Raw genomic sequence first — 23,795 nt, 5'->3', positions numbered from 1 at the left:
GTGAACTTGAGGCGATACTACCTATAAACCACCTAGCGAAGTGGACGAAATCAGGCCCTATCTGCCACATGGCAAGCCGAGGAACTTCGGCGTAGACAGCACATTATCAGCTCGGCAAAAAATCAGTTCGCAGCATAAAAGACCACGGAAATTTAAAAACCCGACAAAGAAACAGCTCGGGGAAGATGAGCAAGGGGAAAAAGACACTCCATTGCAAGAAACAGTACATTGGCAAAAAAAAAATTTTTACATGCCCGGAGCCACTTCTTCGCCATCGGAAGGCACTTCAACAACACCCGAAGGCCCTGCCTCTTATTCAGGGTACGTATTCCGGATCATCCACCGGCTCAACTTGAACCCCCTCCTGTAAGAGTCCACCATCAGATCGTCAAAACGCGGGGAGGCAATGTAGTCTTCAACTGCCTTCTTCTTGGCATCTTCAATGCCTTGGGAAAAAATCTGTGTTCTCTCCCTGATGTCCTCCTGAAGATACTCGACTTGATGCTGCAAATCCAACTTCAAGTCCGCCATATGCTTGACAACTACCCCCATGGCCTCGGCGTCACGCTGAGACCTCGCCTGTTTGGCCATCGCGACGCGAGCAGCCTCTTCAGCAGCATAAGCAGCCGCCTCAGCAGCCCGTGTATTTGCCTCTATAGCACGGAAGGCTTCTTCAGCAACATGAGCGGCAGCCTCAGCAGCTCGCGACCGCGAGCTCCTCTCCACTTGGGCCGCCAAGGCATGAATCGAAGAATTCACCTACCAAAAGAAACAAGTGAGCAAAATGATAGCAGAAGCAACAGAATAAAAAAGGAAGACAGAATCTAACTTACCACCATGGCATGTGTTACGGCGCGGCAAGCGACCTGATTCAAGGGAAGATCGGTCCACGCCGTGACCTCCTCGGGGAAACTAGCGTCCCTACTCTTCTGAAGAGCGTAGTTCGGCGTCAACACGCTCCTAAACTCCCCTTGAGCTCCCGAGCCTAAGGGCCTAGCCCGCGTATGAGCAGACCCGGAGTGAGCAGGAGCACTTGAGTACGCAGGAGCGCCCGTATGAGTGGTTTCAGCGTAAGGCGCCCCGGCAGTCTCGTGCACCGGTGGAGTCACTTCGGGCTCCATGGGCAGATCCTCTGGCGTATGGTCTGGGGCTTGGGGCTCCTCATCCAGGGGCAGCTCGTTACGAGTTCACTTGGCGACCCGCTTCCTCCTCTTCATACCTTGGAACAAACGCCCCCCACGAGTTCTCTCCGCATCCATCACACCTACAGAAACGAGTTCGACATCAAAAAAAAAAAAAAAGAGAGAGAACAAAGCAAACAAGAAACCGCATAGCCAGAAACCTACCCGAACTCAGGCCGACTGCAATAAGCTTGGCCTCCGTTAAGTAGTGGTGGCACTTTAAGCCTTGCCGTGCCCATTGCCGGAGACCTTCACCGTCCCTTTATCAAGAGTTATGCCCAAATCGGGAGCGGCCTCACCCCACCCGGTCTGAAAGGGCCATCCTTGTGCACTTCGCACGCCAAAGTAGTCCCGCTTCCAAGCCGGGACCTTATTAGGAAGATCGTGCAGAAGCTTGAAACCCTGGCGAGGAGAAAGGTAATACGCCCGTCTCCCCCCAGGAAGAGAACCCGCCTGTCTCTTGAGCATCAAGATAGAGGAGAATATCTCTAAGTCTAAGGGAAAGTTCTGCTCGCAAAAAGGGAAATTGTCCCCACCAGGTTCCGAATAGAGTTCGGATGAAGCTGGCCAATGGTGACATTAAAGTGGTTTATGACTTCGACGAGAAGGGGATGGAAAGGAAGTCGCAACCCTACAGCAAGCTGCTCTCGAAAAATCACGATCTCGTCGAGACCGTGTTCCCAAGGAAAGCTACCCTAAGGAATAAAATATGTGTACCCCCCAGGAAGATTGTAAGACAGAAGTATGGAATGAAGCCCCTCAGGCGTCATGGTCGAAGGGCCAAACCGGTCTAGCATCCGACCTCGGCGGGAGGTAGACGCCAAACTACCCGAAGCAACTCGACCTATTGGTTCGTAGTCAAACTCCACCTCAGGATCACTGAGGCAGTCTAGAGACACGGCTCGGTTGGTGGAACCTACATCGGCCCTACTCGAAGAATCGTCTGAGCTATCAAAGCTAGACATTGGGGAAAAGACGAATTCAAGAAAGTACTCACCAGAAAGTTTGAAGAAAAACCAAAGAACCGTGAACTGTATAAATCAGCTTTGACGCGAGCTGGAAAAGACTTGGACGCGAGCTGAAAGTTTGGACGCGAACTCAGTAGACAAACCGCAGAAGTGACAACAACCGGGGTCCCCCACTATTTATAGCTACAGTAACCAAGAATCGACCGTGTAGACCAAAGACGATCCGACGGCCCACGTTCTTACCGACCGCACAACCCTTAAGGTCGAGACATGATTGGCGCACGTCTTTCCAAAAAAAGCAAAACGTCAGCACGTCTTTTTGAAACCAACGTCGCTTCGACACGCGTCTTTTCGAAACTGACGCACCGCACGTCTCCCTGACAGTCGACCGCGCACGTAGAGCAGTGGCGTGCCTTTTTGAAATGACCCGCTGTCACATCCCAGCGGCGCGAATTGGTTTGAAATTTAAAACGCGCGCTATCACAACCACCAGCGTTCTTGAGTAAGCACGTTTCCAGCCTTCTCGGAAACCGAAAGAACCCTAGCAAAACCGTCTCGTATAGAAAATGTTTGAAGGACGGGACAAATCCACCAGCTACCTCGCGAAAACTCCCCGCACCATGGCAAGACCCTCGGCGCAAGGAGTGGGGGGCAATTGATGAAGGAAGATTTGGCCCGACCTCTTTATTATGTGACACGTGACAGAAATGATAGCTCGGCAAAATGGGCCAAGCCTAGGCGGGAACAAGGGCACACACTTCGCCGAACTGACCCACCTTGTAACAGCTCGGGATACACTTCGCCGAACTGACCCACCTTGTAACAGTTCGGGATACCTCCGAGCACAAGACCGCCTCACTCAACACTTTGCATCATCTTCTGGGCACCAAAGCCTAACAAGTCGTACCATGCCTGACACTAGGGAAGTCCGTGCCCGAGGGCACCATGCCTGACTGACTTGGGATCTGACATTTGGCAGCTGCACTCTAAACGGCCACCTGCCACCACCACTGACGCCGCCATCTCCAGTTAGACGGTTAGGCAGTGACCGTTCTGTCTCAGTAGAAAGGACGACGGCCGAATTGACAAGCGAAAGGGTAATCATACCCGATCTGACAAAGGCCTCGGGACGAGTACACGAAGTGACTATAAGAGCCCCCTACCCCCCGACAACGGAGGTATGCAAACTTTGCACTATCTGGTATTACCTTGCTTTTGAAGGATTTTAACTTGAGTTTCGGAGCCTCTACACCGGGTTCCCCCCGGAGCTTTCCCATCTCCTCCATTTCAGGTTCCCTGCTACCCCATTAGGAAGCAAGACAGCGGACAGCTATGACCAGCCGGATCACACTCCATCAGTATCCATTGCCAAACAATGTCTCCTCCCCTCAAAACTACCCTGGCCCATCTATAGGCTACAACATCATCAATCCCACCACCCACCGGCCACCACCACTAATTGTACTTTACCAAATATTGAAATGTTGAGTTCCAAATATTGAAATGCACCCATCTATTCTTTACCAAAAAAATAATAAATAATGAGAGAAAATGAAACAAAAATTAGAAGCAAGGACCAAAACTTCACCCTTTTCAAACAGAAAAAATGACGAGCTGAGGAAGAACAGAACTACAGTCTACAGAAGGTCTGAAGTAAATATCAGGTGCCGTCGTGCCATCGTGCCGGTCTGAAGTGTCGAAGTCCGATTAGAAGCTAAAGTGGCGGTGACTGAGAAACTAAACTAAGGAGACGATGGCTGAGAATCGGTGAGACGCAAAGACAGTGATGAAAAACTTTCTCAGAGAATGAGAAAGTGATGAGTAGAACTTTAAAAGCTAAAGCCTCAAGCGGCAGGAAACAAAAGAGTAAAGGCCAAAGGGGTTTGAGTTCAAGGGTTTTAGGTGTTAAAAGGTAAAATTACAATTTTAGGCATACCTATTACTTTAAAACATGTATATATAATCGGTTCAGATCTAATCGGTTTAGGATAATCAAAACAGGTCCCGAACCGATATTAATCGGGGCACATAAAATAAAATCATAACCAACCCATCGGAGTGAATCATAGAACTAGAATCGATAAGTTCGGTTCGGACGGTTCAGGTCTATCGGGTAGACCCGACCCATTGACAGCCCTACCGTCACCGGAGATGATTCTGCAAGTCCCTCTCTCTTCTCTTCTCCTCCCTCCCCACCGACACACGTCGTGACGTGAACTGTACCCGCAATTAAGACGACTCTACCACCCAATCTCGCCGCTGCAACCCTCTCTGGTGCTGTATTTCAGCCACTTCTGTAACCCTCCCTCTCCGCTGCAACCCTCGCTGGTGCTGTATTCTGACCAACTCTGTAGCCCTCACCCCCGCAACTATCGTGGTGTGGTGAATTGCAGAAGTTCTTCCACAAGACAACATTTATCTGAAAGAGTTTTTTTTTTTTTTTTTTTTTTTTTCATTAAGAGTTTGTTTTATAAGTAAATCTTTGTTCGCTTGAATTTCCAAGCTGACTTGCTTTAGTCATGATCTACTAAGCTATGGTTGTTCTAATGAATTTCTGGTTTGTACATGTATGTTCTTTGTTCCAAATTCTTATATTCCTTTTTTTTGCATGTTGTATCATTACTGATGTATCCACATGGCAGAGTCCTTGTTCTGTTTAGAACACAGGAAAGGCGTTTCTAACATGAAAAACGGTTCTTAATATTTAGGATAAATAGAGCTGAAAGAAGGTTGGAGATTTGCATAATCTTGATTGGCCATCTAAACTGTCTATCAGATAGGGAACTCAAATGACTGGCCACATGTTCAATCCCATGATGTACATCTCAACCTTGTGCCCCACTTTTGTGTTCTATTCAAGCCTTCAATGTTTGAATTTTCAATGTAATATAAATGGGAACATGGTAAGGTATTTTAACCTGAACTTTTTGCACTAAAATCCACCACCTGTTTCTGTATGGTTCTTTACAAGTTTGGATTAGGTTTTCTGATGAATTACAAGTTTGGATTAGTTCACCAAATAACTTGGCTAACAAATCCATTGTGATATATGATTGATGAAAAAGTACCCAAATGCCAAATCACCTCCAAACATAAAATCATAATAACAAAAAAAAAAAAAAAAGAGTGTGAAGTCTACAACAGATTCATAGATGGCTCATGAAGTACTCATTTTGTCGAATTTCCTCTTAAAGCCATTATGGAGTCGTTAGCAAAGCAAGCAATTGACACTGAGATGTCCTTAGGCTTTTGTTTGAAACCACTATCAGGGTGAGGGAGAGGTTATGAATAGAAAGGTATACAAAAATGTGACTAGCATTGTATTGGAATGTTAAATCTTCAGATTCAGCATAATTTAAAGAAGGGTTTCTATCATAATGGCAACTTTTTGCCCTGAATATGAATAAAAAATAATATTTTTATAAAATAGTTAAAATAAGATAACTCTTTTGGAAAAATATAGTGGTACTGTTCATCGTCTTCCTCTGCCTTCCACCGCGTGCTAGAGGCTCCATAAGTTATCTCTCTGGGTTTGCAAACCCAGCACCTAGGCATTCCCTGTAACCCTCCAGAAGTTATCTCTCTGGGTTGGCAAGATCGCTTAAAATAAAAGGTTTTTGAACTTTGAAGTTTGAAGAAGAAAACGGCCATTGACTAACGTAACGATCGTTTCTGCAGTGTTATAGGTCAGCTGCAGACCCATTTTTTACTATTTAGTATTAATTTATTTTTATTTAGTGGTGTTTTTATAGTTCTGATTTGAGTACAGAACCCTACGTCTGTCAAGGAGAGAGGAGAGATAAAACGAAAGAAAACAACAGAGAAAGATCCACGGATCTGAAATCATCTCTCTCTGCCTCTCTCCCACTGTTTTCTTACGGTTACGGGGAGTGTTTTATTTGGGTATCTGAAATCAACTCTCTCTGCTAACCCAGAGAGATAACTTCTGGAGCCTCCGCGGGGTGGTCTGTCGGGATTCGTTGACCCGTTGAAATGGCCGACATGAATACAAAGGAAGATGAACAGTGCCACTGCCCTTTTTGATATTTTTTCAAAAATGTTATTTTATAAAAACATTAATATTTAAGACAAAAAGTTGGCCTTATCTACTAGAAACCCTTTAAAGAAAGCCTGCTGTGAGTGAATCTTAACACTAATGTTTGATTTATGTCGCAATGCAGAATGCAAGGAAATCGTTGAAGCGGTGAGGGAGGGCTACAGAAGTGGCCGAAATACAGCACCAAAGAGGGTTGCAACAGAAAGGTTGGGTTGCAGAGTCATCTCGACTGCAGGTACAGTTCGCGTCACGATGCGTGTCAGTTGGAAAGGAGGAGAAGAGAAGAGGATGTACTTGGAGCATCATCTCCAATGACAGTGAATGATATTCACGTCCAAGGGTGAAGGGGCAGTGGGTGGAGAGAGGGAGGGGAAGAGAATACTCGGCGTGAACCATGAAATGAAAGGAGATGTAGGCTTGGGTTAAACAAATTTGATAAAAATTGGCATCCACACTACCGTTAGCATCTAAAGTCCGTTAAGGCTGCGTTTGTTTGCAATGCAAACGTAGATATGTACATATTTACCCATTTTTTGGTGGTTCATGAATGTAATTCACATTTTAAACCGTTTTTGCATTCATCTCATTTGTTTGAAATCTGTGCAAAGGTGTGGGCCCATCATTAACTATTCTAATTATCTTATGCTCCAATGACTCAACTTTGGTCAAAAAGTTAATTATCAAATGTATACAAATTTGTATCTCAAAAATAGGTGCAATAATATTCTCTTTTTAGAGTACAAAGTGTTAGAAAATACAATTTTACTTTGATAATCATTATTTTTTTACATTTCAAACAAATGCGAACCAGGGTGCATTAATACCCCAATTCGGTGTTTGTATTGCAAACAAACACAGCCTTATAATTTGTACAAATACAAATATGTAGAATGCAAAACCTTATAATTTGCATTTGTACTCTTCCAAATTGTTCTCCTTCCAAACTAAGCCTTAATTTCAACTTTCAAAATGAGAGGGAGAGTGTGATGTGTTCCAATATAATTGGACGGGACAGAATTTTCTATCCCTAGGGCTTAGGGGACAGACGATGCGAACTCCACCCCTACTGCTTACTTCGGGTCCATTGCCGTTGGTGGCTATGATCCTAGAAGGGAATTAGAACACTAATTAGTGGTATATCTTCTCTTCTAAATTTGTTGTTCTACTTACAGTTCTCAATTCACAAAAACCTTAAATGGTTCTATGGTGGAACTAAGTTTGTGTGTGGGGCTCTGGATTCGGATGGTAAGCAAGTGAAACACTGAAAAATTGCAGTCTTAGGTGCCGGTAAGTAGGAAGGCCAGAAACGAAGACCGGAGATGGCATATCCTGCTTGTTACAAGGGATAACTGCTCAAGTATTTTGCCGTTCCCAATCCTCTCCAGAATAAGATTTGATGTTTTGTGATTGTCCGAAAGATTAAAATAGGAGGGATTAATTTGTTTGTTTTGCAAGATGAGTTTAGGCCCTGAATAAACACAGCTATTTATACAATTCAATAGTGGTTGAAACTTGAGTGTCAAATCACTGCCAATTTCCAATCGAATAGTGGTTGGAGATGAGTCCTTAAAATAAGAAATGCCAAATGCAGCCTAAGTTTTCTTTTAAGTTAAGATGTTTCATGTCTGGCGTTAGTCTCAATTAGTCCAATTTCGGGAATGCAAGCTTTATATGCAATTTTATAACTCGTTAGCAAAGAATTCTGATACGTTCAATTGATGCAAATTTGCAAATTGCTGCGTGACCTAGGGTTAAAATTATTTGACTTGGAAACAATTCACAGAATAACACTCAACAATTGTAGCATGTGACGCTCGGACCAAGTGATGGTCACGATTATAAGGGCTTTGACACCTTAGGAATCAGGGTCTTAGTTTATGTTGGGCGCTCTAGTACCAAGTTGTGGATCTCGAAAGTGAAAAATGTCTGTCCAAGCTACTGAACCTCGGTGATCAAACGACGCTTCAGCTGCTATGCAGAACTCTCTGATTCTCTGTAATGATTGGCGCTTACCCCTCTCATCTCGGGTTTTTTATCTCAGTAATGTTAAAATCGAGGTTCAAAATACGACATGTACCAGCTGATACGTATCATTCCGGGACCCCTCTGATACGCCCCTTACAGTGGGTGTATTGGAGATCTGACCGCTTCAGGGGATAGAGGAGACCTAAACCAGCCCGTTGCAAAAAAATACTTGAAACCCCAATTGAAGTAGACTGGGCTGGGACTGGGGTTATAACATTCTGACTCAAAAGACCGGAAATTGGTCTTTTTCAGTTTGGTAACCAAAAACTTGAAAGATAAAAAAACGTGTGCACAATTAAGAGCCGAAAAGACTGAAAATGCCAAATTTCAGAAGTCTTTTTACATGATAAATAGCCTCTAAACGCATTTTTAAAAGCCCAATCGAACGAGCCACTTACCAAACAGTCTTTATCTTTAAAGACAAGATCCCAAAAGCTTAATATGTCTATTGGCTATCTGAACCGTTGGAAGATTTTTTTATAAAGACTTGCCGAACGACACCTTATTTATTAAAAAGAGGGGAGAAAGCATGCAATAGAAATTGAAAAAGTTAAGTTTGCCCACTATAAAACTTTCAGAATGTGTTAAGAGCCTCGCCATTTAATTCAGCACAAGAGAGAGATGAGAGAGAGAGATGAAAAGGATAAGAGTCCAATGTTTTGTCAACATGTGAATTATCAGGTTTAGTTTGTAAACAAAGATTTAAAAGGGCTTTTATCCAATGTTGTTCGTTGGATACAAACCTAACCTTGGTATTTTCTTGAACAATGTGGCCATGTTCTCATGTTTGTTCAGCGGGCAATTTTACCATCGGACTACGCAATGGTTCCTTCCTTTTATATGAAGCAATGTATATATATATATATATATATATATATATATATATAAACAAATAAAAAGGGGGAAATTGTGTTGCTTCTTGTTGTAACTTTGTATATAAATTTACTTACACAGCTGGGTAGCTGAGGTGATTATTTGAATCCACCCTCAGGACCGCTCTCCGTAAGCTCCACTCATGACAACATTCGAGTGCAAGACGAAGTGCAGTTCCAAGTCCTAGGACAACAAGCACACCTGCACAGGTTCATCCCTCCAAATCAGGACAAGAGGCAAGTTAGTGAGAGGTGTTAGGTTGGTGCACTAGGATTCAATTGTGCAAGCATGTAATAGGCCAGTGGGATTTGCCATTGAGGACAGATTTCAAGTCCAAGTCTGTGGCATCAAGTTGGATAGTTGTCAAACTAAGCAAACTAAGCCTCTAAATAATATGTGAAGGATGGAGAGATTACCTATAATAATGTTCACAGGAAGTGCAGAGACACCAAGTGAAATGGATATCAGCACATCCAATAAAAGCCCACCAATTAGGATTGAGAATGCCACCCAAAGCGGACTGAACCACTATAAGTATACCCAAAAGAAACAGGCAAATATTGATTAGGAAACTGTAAGGAAATTGGCAATAAACAAGAAATAGTGAATATTTTGATGATGTGTATGACAGTCATGATAAAATACAGTAACTTCACCGCAAAACTGCATACCCTTTCACGTTCTTGTGCAATATTAGATCTTCCAAAGGCTGGGTCAACCCTCCAAATCCAATAATTTGTCTGTTTCAAGAAAAATAATGTATACATTGAAGCACGTCAGATGTTAATAACTACTAAATTTTAAAATTTAAATTTAAATTTAAGTTTCTTGGATGGATTGATTCATGTTAATAATTGCAGGTGTTGGTTAGGAATGGATCTCTTTGTTAGGAAAATTTGTAGGGAAAAGCCATGGTGATCCCAAAGATCCCCTATCAATACACATGACACATGTTATGCCAAGTTATCAGAGGTCCACCACTAGATCAATAAATATTTGGAGCTCTGGAGGAAACACCATCTTCAATCTTTTACTCTAAAAGTAATCTGACAATTAAATGCACCTACACTTGACTGGGGCTCTGGGCGTGGCACATTTGCTGCTACTTGTCTGCATAAAAAAGTTAGAGAACCTATTATTACGTTGTTCAAGATTGGGTAAGATTGAAATACATGCCAGTACAGTGGGCAACTTACTGGCATATCTCACATTTATTTGAACCTCTAGTGCGAAACCAAGTATCAATACATGATCGATGTGCATTTGCTAGCCCACCTCGACACTGGCATCCAAGATCTATAAGAGGTTCTTCTGTTTGCTGCTGACAAACTCTGTTAATTAACATAAACAAGAAGCATTATACTTCTTGATGGCAGAATGGCAGAGAAGGAAGAGAAAATTACATATGACTTTTCTAAGACACTAACATGACAATACAATGGAAACATTTATAAGTATTTCGAACTGTCATTAACAAAGGGTGCAATATGACAAATGTCAATTAATTGACTGAAATTATTTCAAGGAACAATTGAGAACAAATCCCCGCAGACTGCACATTATGACTTGCAAACCACCTAGTCAAACATATTTATTTCAACTTTGTCAAGCCAAACTATGTGAACAAAACAATCTTTGCAAGTAGATGGGATAAAAAAAATAAAAAATATAATCATCTATTCAGTTTAATATCTTCTCGCATGTTAACGGATTTCTAATTTTGTCCCATGAATGATTCATCAAAACACACAAAGGGGCTGTTTGATAATGATTTTAGTTACTGACCTGAGCAGACTTATTGCTTTACCTTTTAGTGGATAAAATCATTAAATAATCAAATATTCAAAGGTACATTAATCTACCCAAGTTCAGCTTAAGCCATTGAAGAGCCCACAACCTCCTTAAAACTTTATTCACTAAAAGACAAAGCAATGAACTTTTCAGTTTAGCCACTTGAGCTATTATCAAACAGACCCTAAGCAGCTACTTGAAAAGAAACACACCATAATGGCATAATGGTATAATATACCTTGTTATCTATAACTGCCACAGTGCCACCACAGCTAGTGAAGTCTTTAGTCTCAAGTATATAACACAAACTAATGAAAAACTAAAGTGAAGCAAAGTCCTCAAACATCAACCAAGTAAATGGATTACTGACTTTCAAAATCACAAGATTTAAATCTACTGAGTTTGAGGCATATTATGTGCTAAATATGATATTATAAGAACAACGGAATACCTGCATTGCTCGTGCGAACTTTCGTTTCTTGACAAGCAACCTTTTTTAGGAGTAACCATATCAGTAATTTCATCCCTGCTGGTGCCCCTGGTCAGTGTAACACTCCCCTTAAGCTCTGAAGTCACTGGCACTTGAGACTGTGACTCCCCCTTCGAGATCATAAGGGCGAGCACCGTCCCAGTGCCTTCTTGGGCAGATTGCCGTAACGAACACTGGGTTCCATTTTCCTCCTCCCGAGGCTCACTCTCCATGTTCCCTTGTTTCTCGAGGTCATAATGATCAACACTATGTCCGCCCACTGCGATGCCATCTCTATCGGATCCATCATTCTGCATTTGGTTATATACCGTATTGCCACTATCTCTTTAGTTAGTTCTCCAAGTCACCAAGACCGTGACTGTAAATTGAAAAAATAAAATAAAATTTCCAGATTCAGGAATTCCCAAACCCTAGAAACAGAACCTTTCTACATTCATAAAAAACAGCAATAAATAAGACCGAATTATGGTTCAATCAAATCGAACTAACACTTATTCTTGATTTGAAACAGACAATCTACAAAGAAATTGTAGAAAAAATCAGCAACTAGTAGCCAGTCAAGTACGCAAAGGATTTCAGTAACTATCAAAGCATGAACTAGAAAAACCACAACATCTACTGAAACGAAATCCAAGTCCACAATCCGTGCCCCTCCAAAATAATCAAGACATAGGGCAGAACAATAGTGGAAAGTAGTAAAATTTATATCCAATTGCTACCGACCTGAAATACTAGAAAGCAGAGAAAGACAAGGGTTTAAAAGAAGAGAACATAGAAAACAAGAATTAAAGCACCAGAAAATAAAAGAAAAAGTTGGAAAAATCTTAAGAACAGAGTGAAGGTCGCACCTGGAAACGATGGGCTCTCAGGATAAGAAATCGTGGCGGGAGAAACTCGATCGGTAAAAAGAACAGTCTAGGACCTGTAGGCTCTTGTTTTGCCGGGAATGGAAGAAATAAGTCCGGGAATTGTAAGTGTACCGCGCACCGTCTAGAATTGTAAATGTTTAGAGCAATGCTAGCGTCACTGATTCCGTGGCCACAAAACCAATTAAATCACAAACCACAAAATACTAATAAATTAAATACAATACCCCTCAGACGTGACACGTGCCCCTCGAAACACCAGATAGAGGGTGTAGGTTACACCGGATATGTGTCTCGTTTGATTCGTGGGTAGTTTTTTTTTTTTCACGCCTTGTGGGTAGGGTGGTTGTGGGTAAGAGATCCCAATAGAAGTGGTTGGTAGGTGCTGTGAGCCCAGATTTTTTGCCCACATAACATCATACTCACACATAAGGAACATCTCCTTTTTACATGCAGCGTTTGTGGGTAGGAACATCTCCTTTTACATGTAGTGTTTTAAGGGTAGGCATGCATAGTTGTGGGTAAGTGATCCGACATGTTATAGTTAGGGGTGTAAATGGATTAAATTTGAATTGAATTAGGTAATATCTTAAATTTAAATCCGGTTAGAAAATTAGATATCTGAATTTGATTCAATATCCAATGGATATTGAAAATTAAGTATTCGAATATTCGTTGGATTTGAATTCGACCAATTAACTATTTTAGATAACTATAAATATATAAAATAAATATTTTATTTATATAAATATATAAATTATTTATATAATTTAATTATTATATATAAATTATATAAAACATTTAAATATTATATATAATTATATATAAGAATTAAAATAACCAGCCGAAGATGTTATTGCTTCACAAGTGTATATTAAGAACACCTCCCACACATGATGTTATCATTTATGGGAAGATATTCCCAAACAATGGATGGGATGCACTGTGAGGATGGTGTGAGGAACAGATCTGAACTAGTTGCGACTACTTACTGCTGTTGGCGTTTTAGATTTAAGCATCGTCCAGCATTTTCATTGGCTATGTTTGGAGCCATGCCGTTTTTCTGGATCGTGCTTGATGTTTGATTAAACATTTTTTGGAAAAGCAATTTTTCATTCCACACCTTAAAAAATAAAAAACTCAGGAAACCGCGTTGGTTTCAAACATAAATTGCGTTTGTTAATTTAATAGAAGGGGAGAAAAAGGTAATTTGCCCTTTTGCATTGTTGGGCCATAAATGGGCCGAGCTAGAGGTATAACTAGTCAGATAGCTTTTTTTTTTTGTTAATGTCAGATATTCTGAGAAGTGAGAAGGGAGCGGGGCTGAACCACTAAGCTAGTTCCAAGTTTCTACAAGGTAGAAATGTCATGTATGGCTGTTGGGTTCCTGGTCTGGCATAGCCCGCACTCCAGGCCTGATATTTCCGGGCCAAGTTCTGGGTGGGGCACCTATAACTAGGAGTAGGTATGCGCCCTGCACCCATATAAATCAATAAAATTACATTTAAAAAATAGAAAAATTTATGATGTGAAAAAGATATGGTACCGAGAGATTTGACCAATCAAAATTCACTCATGAATCTTGATAAATAACACTTAATTGGCTATCATGTTTATGATTCTACTTTGACTAGTTAGATGTTTTCTGATATCATATCTTTTGTATATCATAGTTGAACCCTTAAAAAATAAAGTTATTAAACTTGTAGATTGGATGGGGTCGAAATCGGGTTGTGTAGAAGGCTAAAAATATTTCTCATGGTACCGACTTTATGAAATTTTAAATGGGTGGTGAAGGAAATTCTTCGTTATAGTTAAAAAAAATAGAAAAAAATAATAATTCTGTAACTAATTCCCAAATGAAATCAGAAGATTAAAAAGAATATCTGATTAATCTGATTTATGATAAAAGGAGAAACCATTGTTTCAAAATTTAATTTATCACAAGTACGACAAATAGTGGTTTAAGCCTTGTCAGCCTTGAGCTTCAGGCCATTCAACCTGCAATATTACTAGTTAACTACTGAAAACGATAACTAAACTAATTTGACATCCGCATCTCTCATTCTCGCGCCAGCTAAACAGCTAAGTCCATCGGTATTATTACAATTTGATACCGACTCAGCACATCCGCATCGGTATTATTACAAATTGATATGGATTGGAATTTCCTATACTCGACTCCCTGGATTTATTTAACCCATTTCAGGCATGCAAATATGCAATGCAACGACGAACGTTGCACCCTCTCAAGTCTCAAGTATTAGTCTGAACTGAAAGCTTTTCCAAGCGAGAATGGCTGAATTCTCTATACAGGAATCAAAATCAGAAAGGAACTGTTTGGTTAGAGTCGTTAGACAGAATCAGAATCTCACTCTCACTCTTACTGGAATGGTATTCTTCCATTTGAATGAAATCCCATTCCAGTTTATTCCAATTTCGACTCCCATTTTTGTCTGAATCAAATGATAATAAACCATTCCGATTTCAATTCTGATTCATTTGCAATGTCAGGACTCTTTGTTGACCACTGGTTTTTACCTCGGCCCTCCTCCCCAGCGTACATATTTTTATATATTCTTCTACAGTTTCAAACTGAAACTACCCTACCGTGCAATCTTGTTTGGCCGTGGCACGTAATTCGCTTCTTAACACCAGACAAAAGTAGAAGATTTCTCAACCTTTACATATTTTTCTTTTTTACTTCATGCTCTTTGTTAACGTCTTTACAAAGGAAGAAATAAAAAAAGAAGGGTCATCGTCATTCACCCAGCGGAAAATTAGCAGATTGGGTGAAAGCAAGGCATCCTTGTTGGTGAGAAAACCACGGTGAGCCGTGCATGATCCGACAAGGAGTAGTTCTCGGGCCACGTTCCTTTCTCTACTTCAGGAGGGAAAAGAACCGCATTCTTCACATTGAAACCAAAGGTTTGCTCTCCTGTTCCCTTCAAAACATTCTCTCTTGCCTCGTACAGATTTTCCTGTGTCTGCTCCGACCAACATGGATCCCAAATTCGCTGCTGCAATTCAATTCCATTATCAATTCATATATCAACACTTTTGAAATAATATTTGTACAAAAAGACTTCCTATTCAGTGACTGTTATGATCAACAGCTTGCAATGCACCATGTTATATGGCTTTCCAGTTTCCACATGCAAGTTCAGGGTCTACCAATACACATAATATGAACCAATGATAGAACACAGCCAATCCAGAAAATGCTTTGCCAACATTAATAAAAAACCAGACTTCAGGACTACTGGTGATGGAACATGCTAGAACATTTGACACTTGCTACCAGCCATATCAGGCCAAGAACTTGGTACTGAGATTTCCATTTTGAGTAGGATTGGACTGAAAACCATTTTGTTACCAGCCAATCTTGAGACTCAAGTGACCAGCCACTCTTGGGACCTGGCATGGCACTCTTATAATGCTCTGATCTTAGGTCAACAAAAAATTGTTGGCATTTAGGCTTTAGCACTCCCAGATAATGTGCCCTAAGCAAAAGGACACATCCAATATGGTCCCAACAATTTTACTTTTGAGGTCTTCTTTATTTACCATTTTTTAATATATCTAATTTTTCTTGATATTTATTTACAGCTGTGTTTCTATGCCTTTGATCATGCCAGACATCTGTTGCCATTCGAATACTTGGCAGATCACCAAGGTAACACTGTAGAAAAGGCATCTTTCAATTTTAAACTTCAACAAAGTCTTGGAACAAAAAAAAAAATACCTGAAATTCTTCATAATCAACAACACCATTTCCATCTATATCTGCCTGGATCCACAGGTCCTTTGTTTCTTGCACACTCAGTCCATGGGAATAGCCAGTTAAACCTAGCTGTTACAGGACTAAGCATTAGTTAGTAAGTCTATATCTTCTTGGTAAAATTTAAGTCTGTTAATCTGGCTTCAATGGATATCCATACCTGTTGTAGTGTGTCATAAAAGCCTGGGTACGAAATATAATCACCCTTGTTATCAGCCTTTAAAAAGGCAAATGCATCATTCTCTGTAAGAGAAGCTTTACAAAGTTGATACTGAAACCACAAAATAGGAGGAATAAAAAAAAGAAAATCAATACAACTTTCATGAAAGCATGGTAGTAATGCTGGAATGCTTCAAAATACTGTTGGTAAAACCAATAAAGGGATGAGCTTAAAGTAATGGAGGATATAAAACAGTATATATGCAAGAAATTTAAATGGAGAATATAAAACAGTATATATGTAAGTATGTACAAAGGTAAGATTATAGCTCTCTGCCTCTATATACTTGTATTTACCCATTGTTTGAAAAAGCAACCACCTCTGAACATTTACTCATTTATTTATTTTGGTTGATTGGGGGATTATACCTTTTAAAGAGTTGTTTTTTTATGAGATCCATGAACCTCTAAATTCATAGGGTATCAATACTGAGCAATAACATGCGTTTTAAATGGGAAACATGACCAAATGCAAAAAGGGACTTCTAGAGCTTGGGGCACAAAGTCCAAGGTGAGGCTACACCTAAACAAAGTGAGGCACCACTTTTGAAAAATAAAAATTAAACATAATACAAAAAGAGGGGTACACAAGAGGGTGAACAAGGAGAAAAAGAAAGAAAAACAGGGATCAGACCCCTGAGAATTACACGGGGAATCTTATCACAGTACATTCTAAAATAAATGAAATATTTAAAAAATCATTCTAGAGAAGGATGGGCAAAATGGAGTGTATCCGAAGTCTTATGTGATAGGCGAGAATATCACTTTGGATAAAAAAGAAAATTCTATAAAACAATTGCAAGGCCATCTATATTGTATGGAGCATAGTGTTGAGCAGTTAAGAAATTACATGCCCAAAAAACGTGTGGAAAAAATGCAAATGCTTAGATGGATGAGTAGTAAAACCAGAAAGGATGGGGTTGGGAATGAAGTCATACAAGAGCCTGGGAGTAGCTCTTGTAGGTGATAAAATGAGAAAGTAGATTGAGATGGTTTGTTCAGGTACATAGAAGACCATCTAGAGCACCTGTAATAAAAAAGTGATCAGCTACAAGCTGAAGTTGCTAGAGCTAGGGGCAAACTGAAAAGGACTTGGGTGGAAGTAATAAGAAATGATTTAAGCGCCCATAATTTAACAATGGATGTGGCAGTGAACAGAATGGAATGGCGAAACAGAATTTATGCAGACAACCCCGTATACTTAGGACAAGGCTTAGATTAGGATGATGATGATTATAGCCTTGTAGGTTGAAATCCTACATAGACTAAATTTTTTAAACTCTAAACATCATAACTCCAACCTATGATACATTATATTACCTATTCAAGCATCGATTTTAAGACTAGTTTATTTTTTATCAATAATTTTAAGACTAGTTTATCAAAACACAATAACAAGCAAGGTGAGATACTCCTAGGTTCAGGTGCTCATAGGGCGTACCTTGCTCAATATGGTGCTCATAGGGAATTCATCTGTATATTGACTACTGTGTGGATTATTGAAATAGTTTGTATGCTCAATATCACTTGAATCGTCTCTATACACTTATGCTTTTTCCATAAAATTTCTCTGGTTTAGCAATGCTTGGTGTATATCGACAGATAAGGAAGACAATCATCACTTGAACACAGTAATAAGCTTGACACCAAAATGCATAAACTGCATTTTATGTACCTTATTCTCTTCCCCCCCCCCCCCCCGAGTTGCAAATCCTTGATTTTTGGATCCTCAGATTTTATAACAAAGATAGACATGTGGAAAAAGGTATGATAGCTAATAAAAAAACAATTGTTAGGGCGTCACATAGGACATGTGGAAGGGGCAGAAGAGGAAGGAGAGGAAGACGTTAAGTGTTTTTTGTAGTTTTTCTTAGTTTTGGCCTTTCTATCCTAGCTCAAGTGTAGACCTGTTCACGGGCCTGGCCTCGGCCCAACTTTACACTGTCTCAGGCTCGGGCTTCGGGTCAGGCCCATTAGAATTTTGACAAAAGCCAAGCCCGAGCCCGGCCCATGAACAGGTCTACTCAGATGGGGTGGTTTGTTGTTTCGTAGTGCTTTGCCTTGAGGTTTTGGTCCCGTTGGGTTGGTTTTGGCCTTTTTAGGCTTGGGCATTTTGTTGGTTTTCCCATCTTCTATGCAAGGCCTGTATCGATTTTGGCCTCTTTCCTTTTGTATACTTCTTGTATGCTGCTTTTCTTCTAAATTCTAATAAATTATACCTTACCTATTTCAAAAAAAAATAAAAACCAATTGTTTGCATTTTGATATGTTTCTATGTGTCTATTAATGCACTCATATGCACATGGAACTATGGGCTCATGAACCTGGTCTTCTTATCAAGTCCCACAAACATAACCAAAAACAAAAATCAATCTTTTTCATAAAAATATGTTTCAAGAAACAGCAATTTTCAGGTTTTTTTCTTGATATAGAAAAGTTCAGTATTAGTCACCAAATATATTACATGCCAGTTTTAAATGGTTACAATATTAATAAGCATTCAAGAAACACGGAGATAGTGAATACATGATAAGAATATGCATATAACCAAAATAAATTGCTTACCTTGATGATGCCAAACACTGCTTCACTCCAACTTGTCTTTAATGGTTTTCGATGTGTATTAGGATTAAGAAGCCATATAAAATCTACACCACAGATGTTCCCTCGATGATTGCGGTGGCTAATCCACTGCAGCAAAAAATAGAGACATGAGCATGCATAATTAATATCCAGTGGCACAATATGTCTGTAAAGTTCTGCAGTAACATCTTCAATGCAAAGCCAAAAATAATGACCTTATGCGCATCTGCATCACTGTCTGTATACTGATGAGCAGTATCATATGATGATACAAAGCCCTGGGACCTAAGGAACTTGTAGACATGCCCTCGCTTGCTTCCATTCCAGTCACTGCAAAAATTAATAAGCAAAAACAGGAGAGAATAAGAAAACCAGTGTTGCAAGATATGCCTTAGAGATGTCAAGTGGGAGGTAGTTGAACACTCACCCACACAATATGATGGGCATGGAGATAAGGTTGTTTTCTTTCTGATATGATTCCACATATTGCAGAATTTTGTAGACCTATTCCAAGAGCATGCAGCATACTGATCTAAGAAACAGTTGATGGTATAGAGAGTACGAAAGAGAATTGAGCACCAAGAAAATTATGTAAATGTGAAATACCTGATTCAGTCGTGCAATAGACAGGCTAGAATCATGAGGAAATAACAAATGGGTATTCACAATTAGAATTTCTTGCTGAATATCGCTGTTCCAACTTTGTGAAAAGGGAATAACAGATTTAACATGTAACAACTGAGCAACACGATCTCCAAAGTCATTAAAGAGCAATTCTCGATAGTTTAGAACCCTAAAGTAGTCCATATGTACAGCAGTTAGTAGACCTACATAAAACAGATAAAGAACAATTAATAATACTCACAAGAGGTTGACTAAGTACTAAAGCCAATTTTATATATCCATAGAATGGACAAATTCTTTTCCAACTGAAATATTTTAGCTAACGTTTCTACCCCTGTTACAGAAAAAAAAACTTTGTTTCCACTCTTACCTAGTTTTGATAAATTTGTCAAGGAAAACATAATTTTCATTGTAAAGGGGCAAAAATATAACTTAGATAGCCTAGAAAAAATTTTTCCGTCCATTTTACATTGAAGCAAGTGGAGCCTAAATGGTAATGAATACTCTTCAGTTAATTTTTCAAATTAAATCAACATATTACCAGCCTACAAGTCATGGTAGACCTCCTAAAACTATAGTAAACCTCTAATCTCTCTATGAGTTTAAATGGTACATACATGTGCAATGCCGCCACCACTGCTTTCTTTCCTGAAAGAAAAGACCAAGTGACTTAAGCCTGATAAGTTCACAAACCAATGAAAATTTCTGTCATGGAAACAGTTGAATGTTTCTTCCCTCGTCATCAATGGAATACAGATAACCAATTGAGCAAGAAACTACCAACTAGGAACATGGGAAGACTACTTCAATTGGGATTGCACTTCTAATAGATTTCTCAAGGATAGTGAAATTGGTCTGAAACAACTGAAATACATACCCCCCCCCCCCACCCCCACACACACACCCCCACGGAAAAGCGCAAGACCTTTCCAAATTTCAGCGCAATAAGTAAAACAAGTTTTAATTGACTAAAAGGAAGAGGTGGTACATCTAAAACAAATCCTCAAAATTCTATTCTGGAAAAAAATCAATTTCAAAAATGGAATGGAAAGATGAACAGGAATAGAACTGATGGAAAAGGCATAAAAGTAAAAAGATGAGCCAAGTATCTATAAAAAGAGAAAGAAATAGAAAGCGCAAGGGGTAATGGCATACCATCTCCGCGATTGTTTGTCCGAGCAAGCTTAAAATTGATATAACTAGCATCACCAAGACTCTTCTCATACATATTGACGAGTTCTTCGTTTCCAACCCAGAACTCCTACGGTGCAGACCAAATCCCAGAACCAAAAGTTGAGCATATTTCACGAAAAACCGTTGAAATAACAGGAAAAAAAAAATAAAAAACTAAAAGGACACGCGAACCCAGTTGCTAACCTGAAGACAGATAATGGAAGATCTCTCGTACAACAACCAATCCAATATACTCTGGTTTCTGCTAAGCCAGTATGCCCGGTACTCGCTTTCACGACTGCTCTGATTCTGTGGGTTTTTTTTTCAAAAAATAATATTAAAATCGAGTCAAAAGTCACAAATTGTGAAGAAATTATAGACTTCTCTTTTTTCCTATTCTACAGATTTCCTTTAAATAAGATATAGAAATTTTAGTGTACCTCCTTGTCGAGCCTTTTGTAGATAGGAGCTAGGATATTGAAAGTGGTGCAGGAGATGCAGGGTTCAGTCATGGACGCATAGCTACCGGTTCTTGAAATCCTTCCATTAAGTTTACTGTCGTGTCCAGTCGAACTCTTCACAAAATTTGAACCAAGTACCTGATTTTTTTAACCACAAAAAAAAGGGGTAAGAAGAGCGAACGAACAACGTCAGAAAGAGGGAGAAGGAAAAAAACTCCATTGTTCTGAAATCCAAAAAAAATGAAGTAAAGAGATAAGTACGAAGATGAAGAAAAAAAAATCAGAGGGGTTGCAACTAGGAATTGGAAAAAATAAGTAACGAACAAAGAAGTAAACATCACGATGCGGGGTACAGATGAGAAAACGAACGAGGAAGGGCAAGAAGCTCTGGAGATAAAGTCATTAATAAATGAAGAGAACAATGGGCATTCATGAAAACCTGAGGAAATGAGTAAAATGTTGTAGATTCTGGTAGACAAGACGAAGCAGAAGAAGAGGAATAAAGGTGAAGAATGATGGTAATGAGCGAGAAGGAAGGGGAATCATTTACCATCTCAGTGCTTTTGTTATTGCCGTTGTTGCTGTTGTTGCGGTTGCCGTTGTAGTTATTGATGGGAACGCAAGAGAAGGAAGAAAGGATTCAGATTTCAGAGGGGAGAAATTGCAAAATGATGGGCTCTGGAAGTTTGAGATTTTTCGGATATATATACGCAATAAGAAAGGGGTATTAAAATTTAAAAGCGAGTTATTATTGATGAAAAGAGGGATGGGCATTTAACAAAACAGCCAATGGTTTAGTTTTTGCTGCTGTTGTTTTTGAGACTGTATTACTGTTCAAGAGATTTTGATATTTGAGAAGGAAATAGAGAGAGAGAGAGAGAGAAGGCGTTTGCGCTGTTTGTTTATTGGTGCTTTGTTAATTTATTGAAACGACGGTGACGACGGCGACAATAAATGAGTGGGAATGGGAAGTGTGGGGTAGCGTGTGCTACGTCAAGGTTTACGCTGTCTCTTGCCTGTTTACCAAGGAGTTCTCTTTTGCTACGGCATGGCCTCAGCGTAGGGTTAAAACCGAAAATCATGCCCTTCGATTGTTATTAATAACGCCACCGGGGCCCTGGCAACGAGTTAAGCTTTTCACAAGTTGTTTTCAATTGAGATCGAGTTTGATTTCAAGCCTAATTCACTAGCTTGATTATGAAATAAGTCGAGTTCAAGCTTATTAAAAGCTCGGTTCGTAATGTTCGCGAGTTAGATCGAATATATATAATAAAATTATAAAAAATAATATATATAATAAAAATATTACAATTATTAATTATTAATTATTATATTAAATATTTATATATATAATTTTTTCTTTTTATAAAATATTTTCATTCAAAATCGAGCTTGAGCTTATGAATTTTTTACTCGAGCCTTATAGAATAGTCTCAAGCCGAGCTCAAGCTCGAACCTTGTAAAATAGTCTCGAGCCGAGCTTGAGTCTCATACTATTCGACTCGGCTCGGCTCGAATCCATCCCCACCTATATTGTTGATTAAAATTGGCCACATGGATGAAGATGAAAAGTTGTTGGAGTAGAGTGTTGCCTCGGCTTGAGACCGCTTTGTTAAGAGAGATCTTGGCTCGAAGTGTCACTTCGACTTGGCACCATAGCTGATAAGAGAGGCATGTAACCAAAGAAAGACGTTAAAGGCCCCAGGTATTCCAGGGGAATAAGTAAAACCAAGGGAAGAGAAGGTGAGCCAAAGAACTTAGTGAGATGAGGTGAGAGCTCTTATGGAGAACCGGAGAAGGTGTCTGGCATGTCTTGTACATAGTAGCATAATGCAATATTGCATGTCCCAAATGAATGGGGGCTCACCTATTTATATGAGAGAGGGGCTTCATCTAAAAAACAATATATCTCACATGTGGTCAAAGCTCGGTCCACTTGTCATGCTCTCGATTGACATGTTGTGTACATGTTGTATGCACGTGATAGGCAAAAGACCTGCATGAAATGCACTGACATTAATGTTCTGATCAACTCGACCACATGTTGCTTATAAGGATTGGGTCAGCTCGTGAGGACCAAGTCATCTCTTAAATTAACAATTTTACCCCAGCATGACTAGTGGTTGGTTTTGGCCATATCAATATCCATGGTCATTAATTGGTGAGGATGCCATATGTAACTTAAATCTTTTAAAAATATCAAACTTACCCTTTTAATACTTTTTAAACCATTTTATCTTGATGGCAAGAGTTATTCATTTTCTTTTTCCAACGATAATAGCAGTCTAAAGTCTAAACCTCTTTTTGTTAATGATTGTGTAACTAAAAAGAGGATTAGGATAGTAGTCTAAATCCCTCATTTTTATTAGCTTCTTTTGATGATATTTTTTTAGGGCATAAAATGAACATTGGTGCCCAATCATAATGAAAACATATTTGAACATGACTATTTTGGGCATTTAAAAATATGGTTTTCGAATTTCGATTAACTCGGACAGTCAAACTGTTCAGCCCAGGAATCATCCAAGCAACCGATTCTATTTTACCCCAAACCTAATCATTAAAAAAAATTGTTGAATTAGTCAACAATTCAGTGATATGGGCGGTTAAACCATCAATACGTCGACCCGTTCAACAATTTTTAACCATTTTTTATTTTTAATTATGTTTTATATTTTTTAATTTTTATTAAAACAGATTATC

General features: G+C 39.5%; 3 protein-coding genes across 6 annotated transcripts; all 3 read right to left on the bottom strand.

The window, feature by feature from the left end:
- Nucleotides 1-186: 186 nt before the first annotated feature.
- On the bottom strand, nt 187-3,984 carry LOC148864264 (uncharacterized). Its single transcript, XM_088981267.1, has 3 exons — nt 3,738-3,984; nt 834-1,264; nt 187-759 (listed from the first exon to the last, which is right to left on the bottom strand). The coding sequence occupies exons 2-3, from the start codon at nt 1,119-1,121 to the stop codon at nt 313-315; spliced, it is 735 nt and encodes a 244-aa protein (XP_088837393.1). The 5' UTR covers nt 1,122-1,264; nt 3,738-3,984; the 3' UTR covers nt 187-312.
- A 4,891-nt stretch (nt 3,985-8,875) lies between these two features.
- Nucleotides 8,876-12,437, bottom strand: LOC148864263 (RING/U-box superfamily protein). Of its 2 annotated transcripts, none has more exons than XM_088977892.1 (7): nt 12,234-12,437; nt 11,347-11,743; nt 10,301-10,435; nt 10,172-10,214; nt 9,776-9,844; nt 9,521-9,632; nt 8,876-9,305 (listed from the first exon to the last, which is right to left on the bottom strand). In XM_088977892.1, exons 2-7 carry the CDS (start codon nt 11,679-11,681, stop codon nt 9,178-9,180), a joined length of 822 nt encoding a protein of 273 aa, XP_088834018.1. In that variant the 5' UTR covers nt 11,682-11,743; nt 12,234-12,437; the 3' UTR covers nt 8,876-9,177. The 2 variants fall into 2 exon arrangements, with proteins under 2 accessions (XP_088834018.1, XP_088834019.1); XM_088977893.1 differs by having other exon boundaries at nt 8,876-9,321; nt 12,234-12,430.
- Nucleotides 12,438-14,923: 2,486 nt separating this feature from the next.
- LOC148864262 (Calcium-binding endonuclease/exonuclease/phosphatase family) lies at nt 14,924-22,936 on the bottom strand. 3 transcript variants are annotated; one of them, XM_088979140.1, is made up of 12 exons: nt 21,643-21,988; nt 21,072-21,230; nt 20,836-20,940; nt 20,614-20,719; nt 20,076-20,106; nt 19,441-19,661; nt 19,262-19,338; nt 19,050-19,164; nt 18,817-18,942; nt 16,193-16,303; nt 15,997-16,104; nt 14,924-15,271 (listed from the first exon to the last, which is right to left on the bottom strand). In XM_088979140.1, the coding sequence occupies exons 4-12, from the start codon at nt 20,680-20,682 to the stop codon at nt 15,032-15,034; spliced, it is 1,098 nt and encodes a 365-aa protein (XP_088835266.1). In that variant the 5' UTR covers nt 20,683-20,719; nt 20,836-20,940; nt 21,072-21,230; nt 21,643-21,988; the 3' UTR covers nt 14,924-15,031. The 3 variants fall into 3 exon arrangements, with proteins under 3 accessions (XP_088835266.1, XP_088835264.1, XP_088835265.1); XM_088979138.1 differs by lacking the exon at nt 20,076-20,106 and having other exon boundaries at nt 21,643-22,936; XM_088979139.1 differs by lacking the exon at nt 20,076-20,106 and having other exon boundaries at nt 14,924-15,268; nt 21,643-22,099.
- Between the last annotated feature and the right edge of the window lie 859 nt (nt 22,937-23,795).

Source organism: Nelumbo lutea, chromosome 3 (assembly GCF_056320005.1).
Source record: "Nelumbo lutea isolate HS-2025 chromosome 3, American lotus-T2T, whole genome shotgun sequence".
NCBI lineage: Eukaryota > Viridiplantae > Streptophyta > Magnoliopsida > Proteales > Nelumbonaceae > Nelumbo > Nelumbo lutea.
The sequence above is the reverse complement of the archived record's forward strand: the minus strand, read 5'-3'. Positions and strand labels throughout refer to the sequence as shown.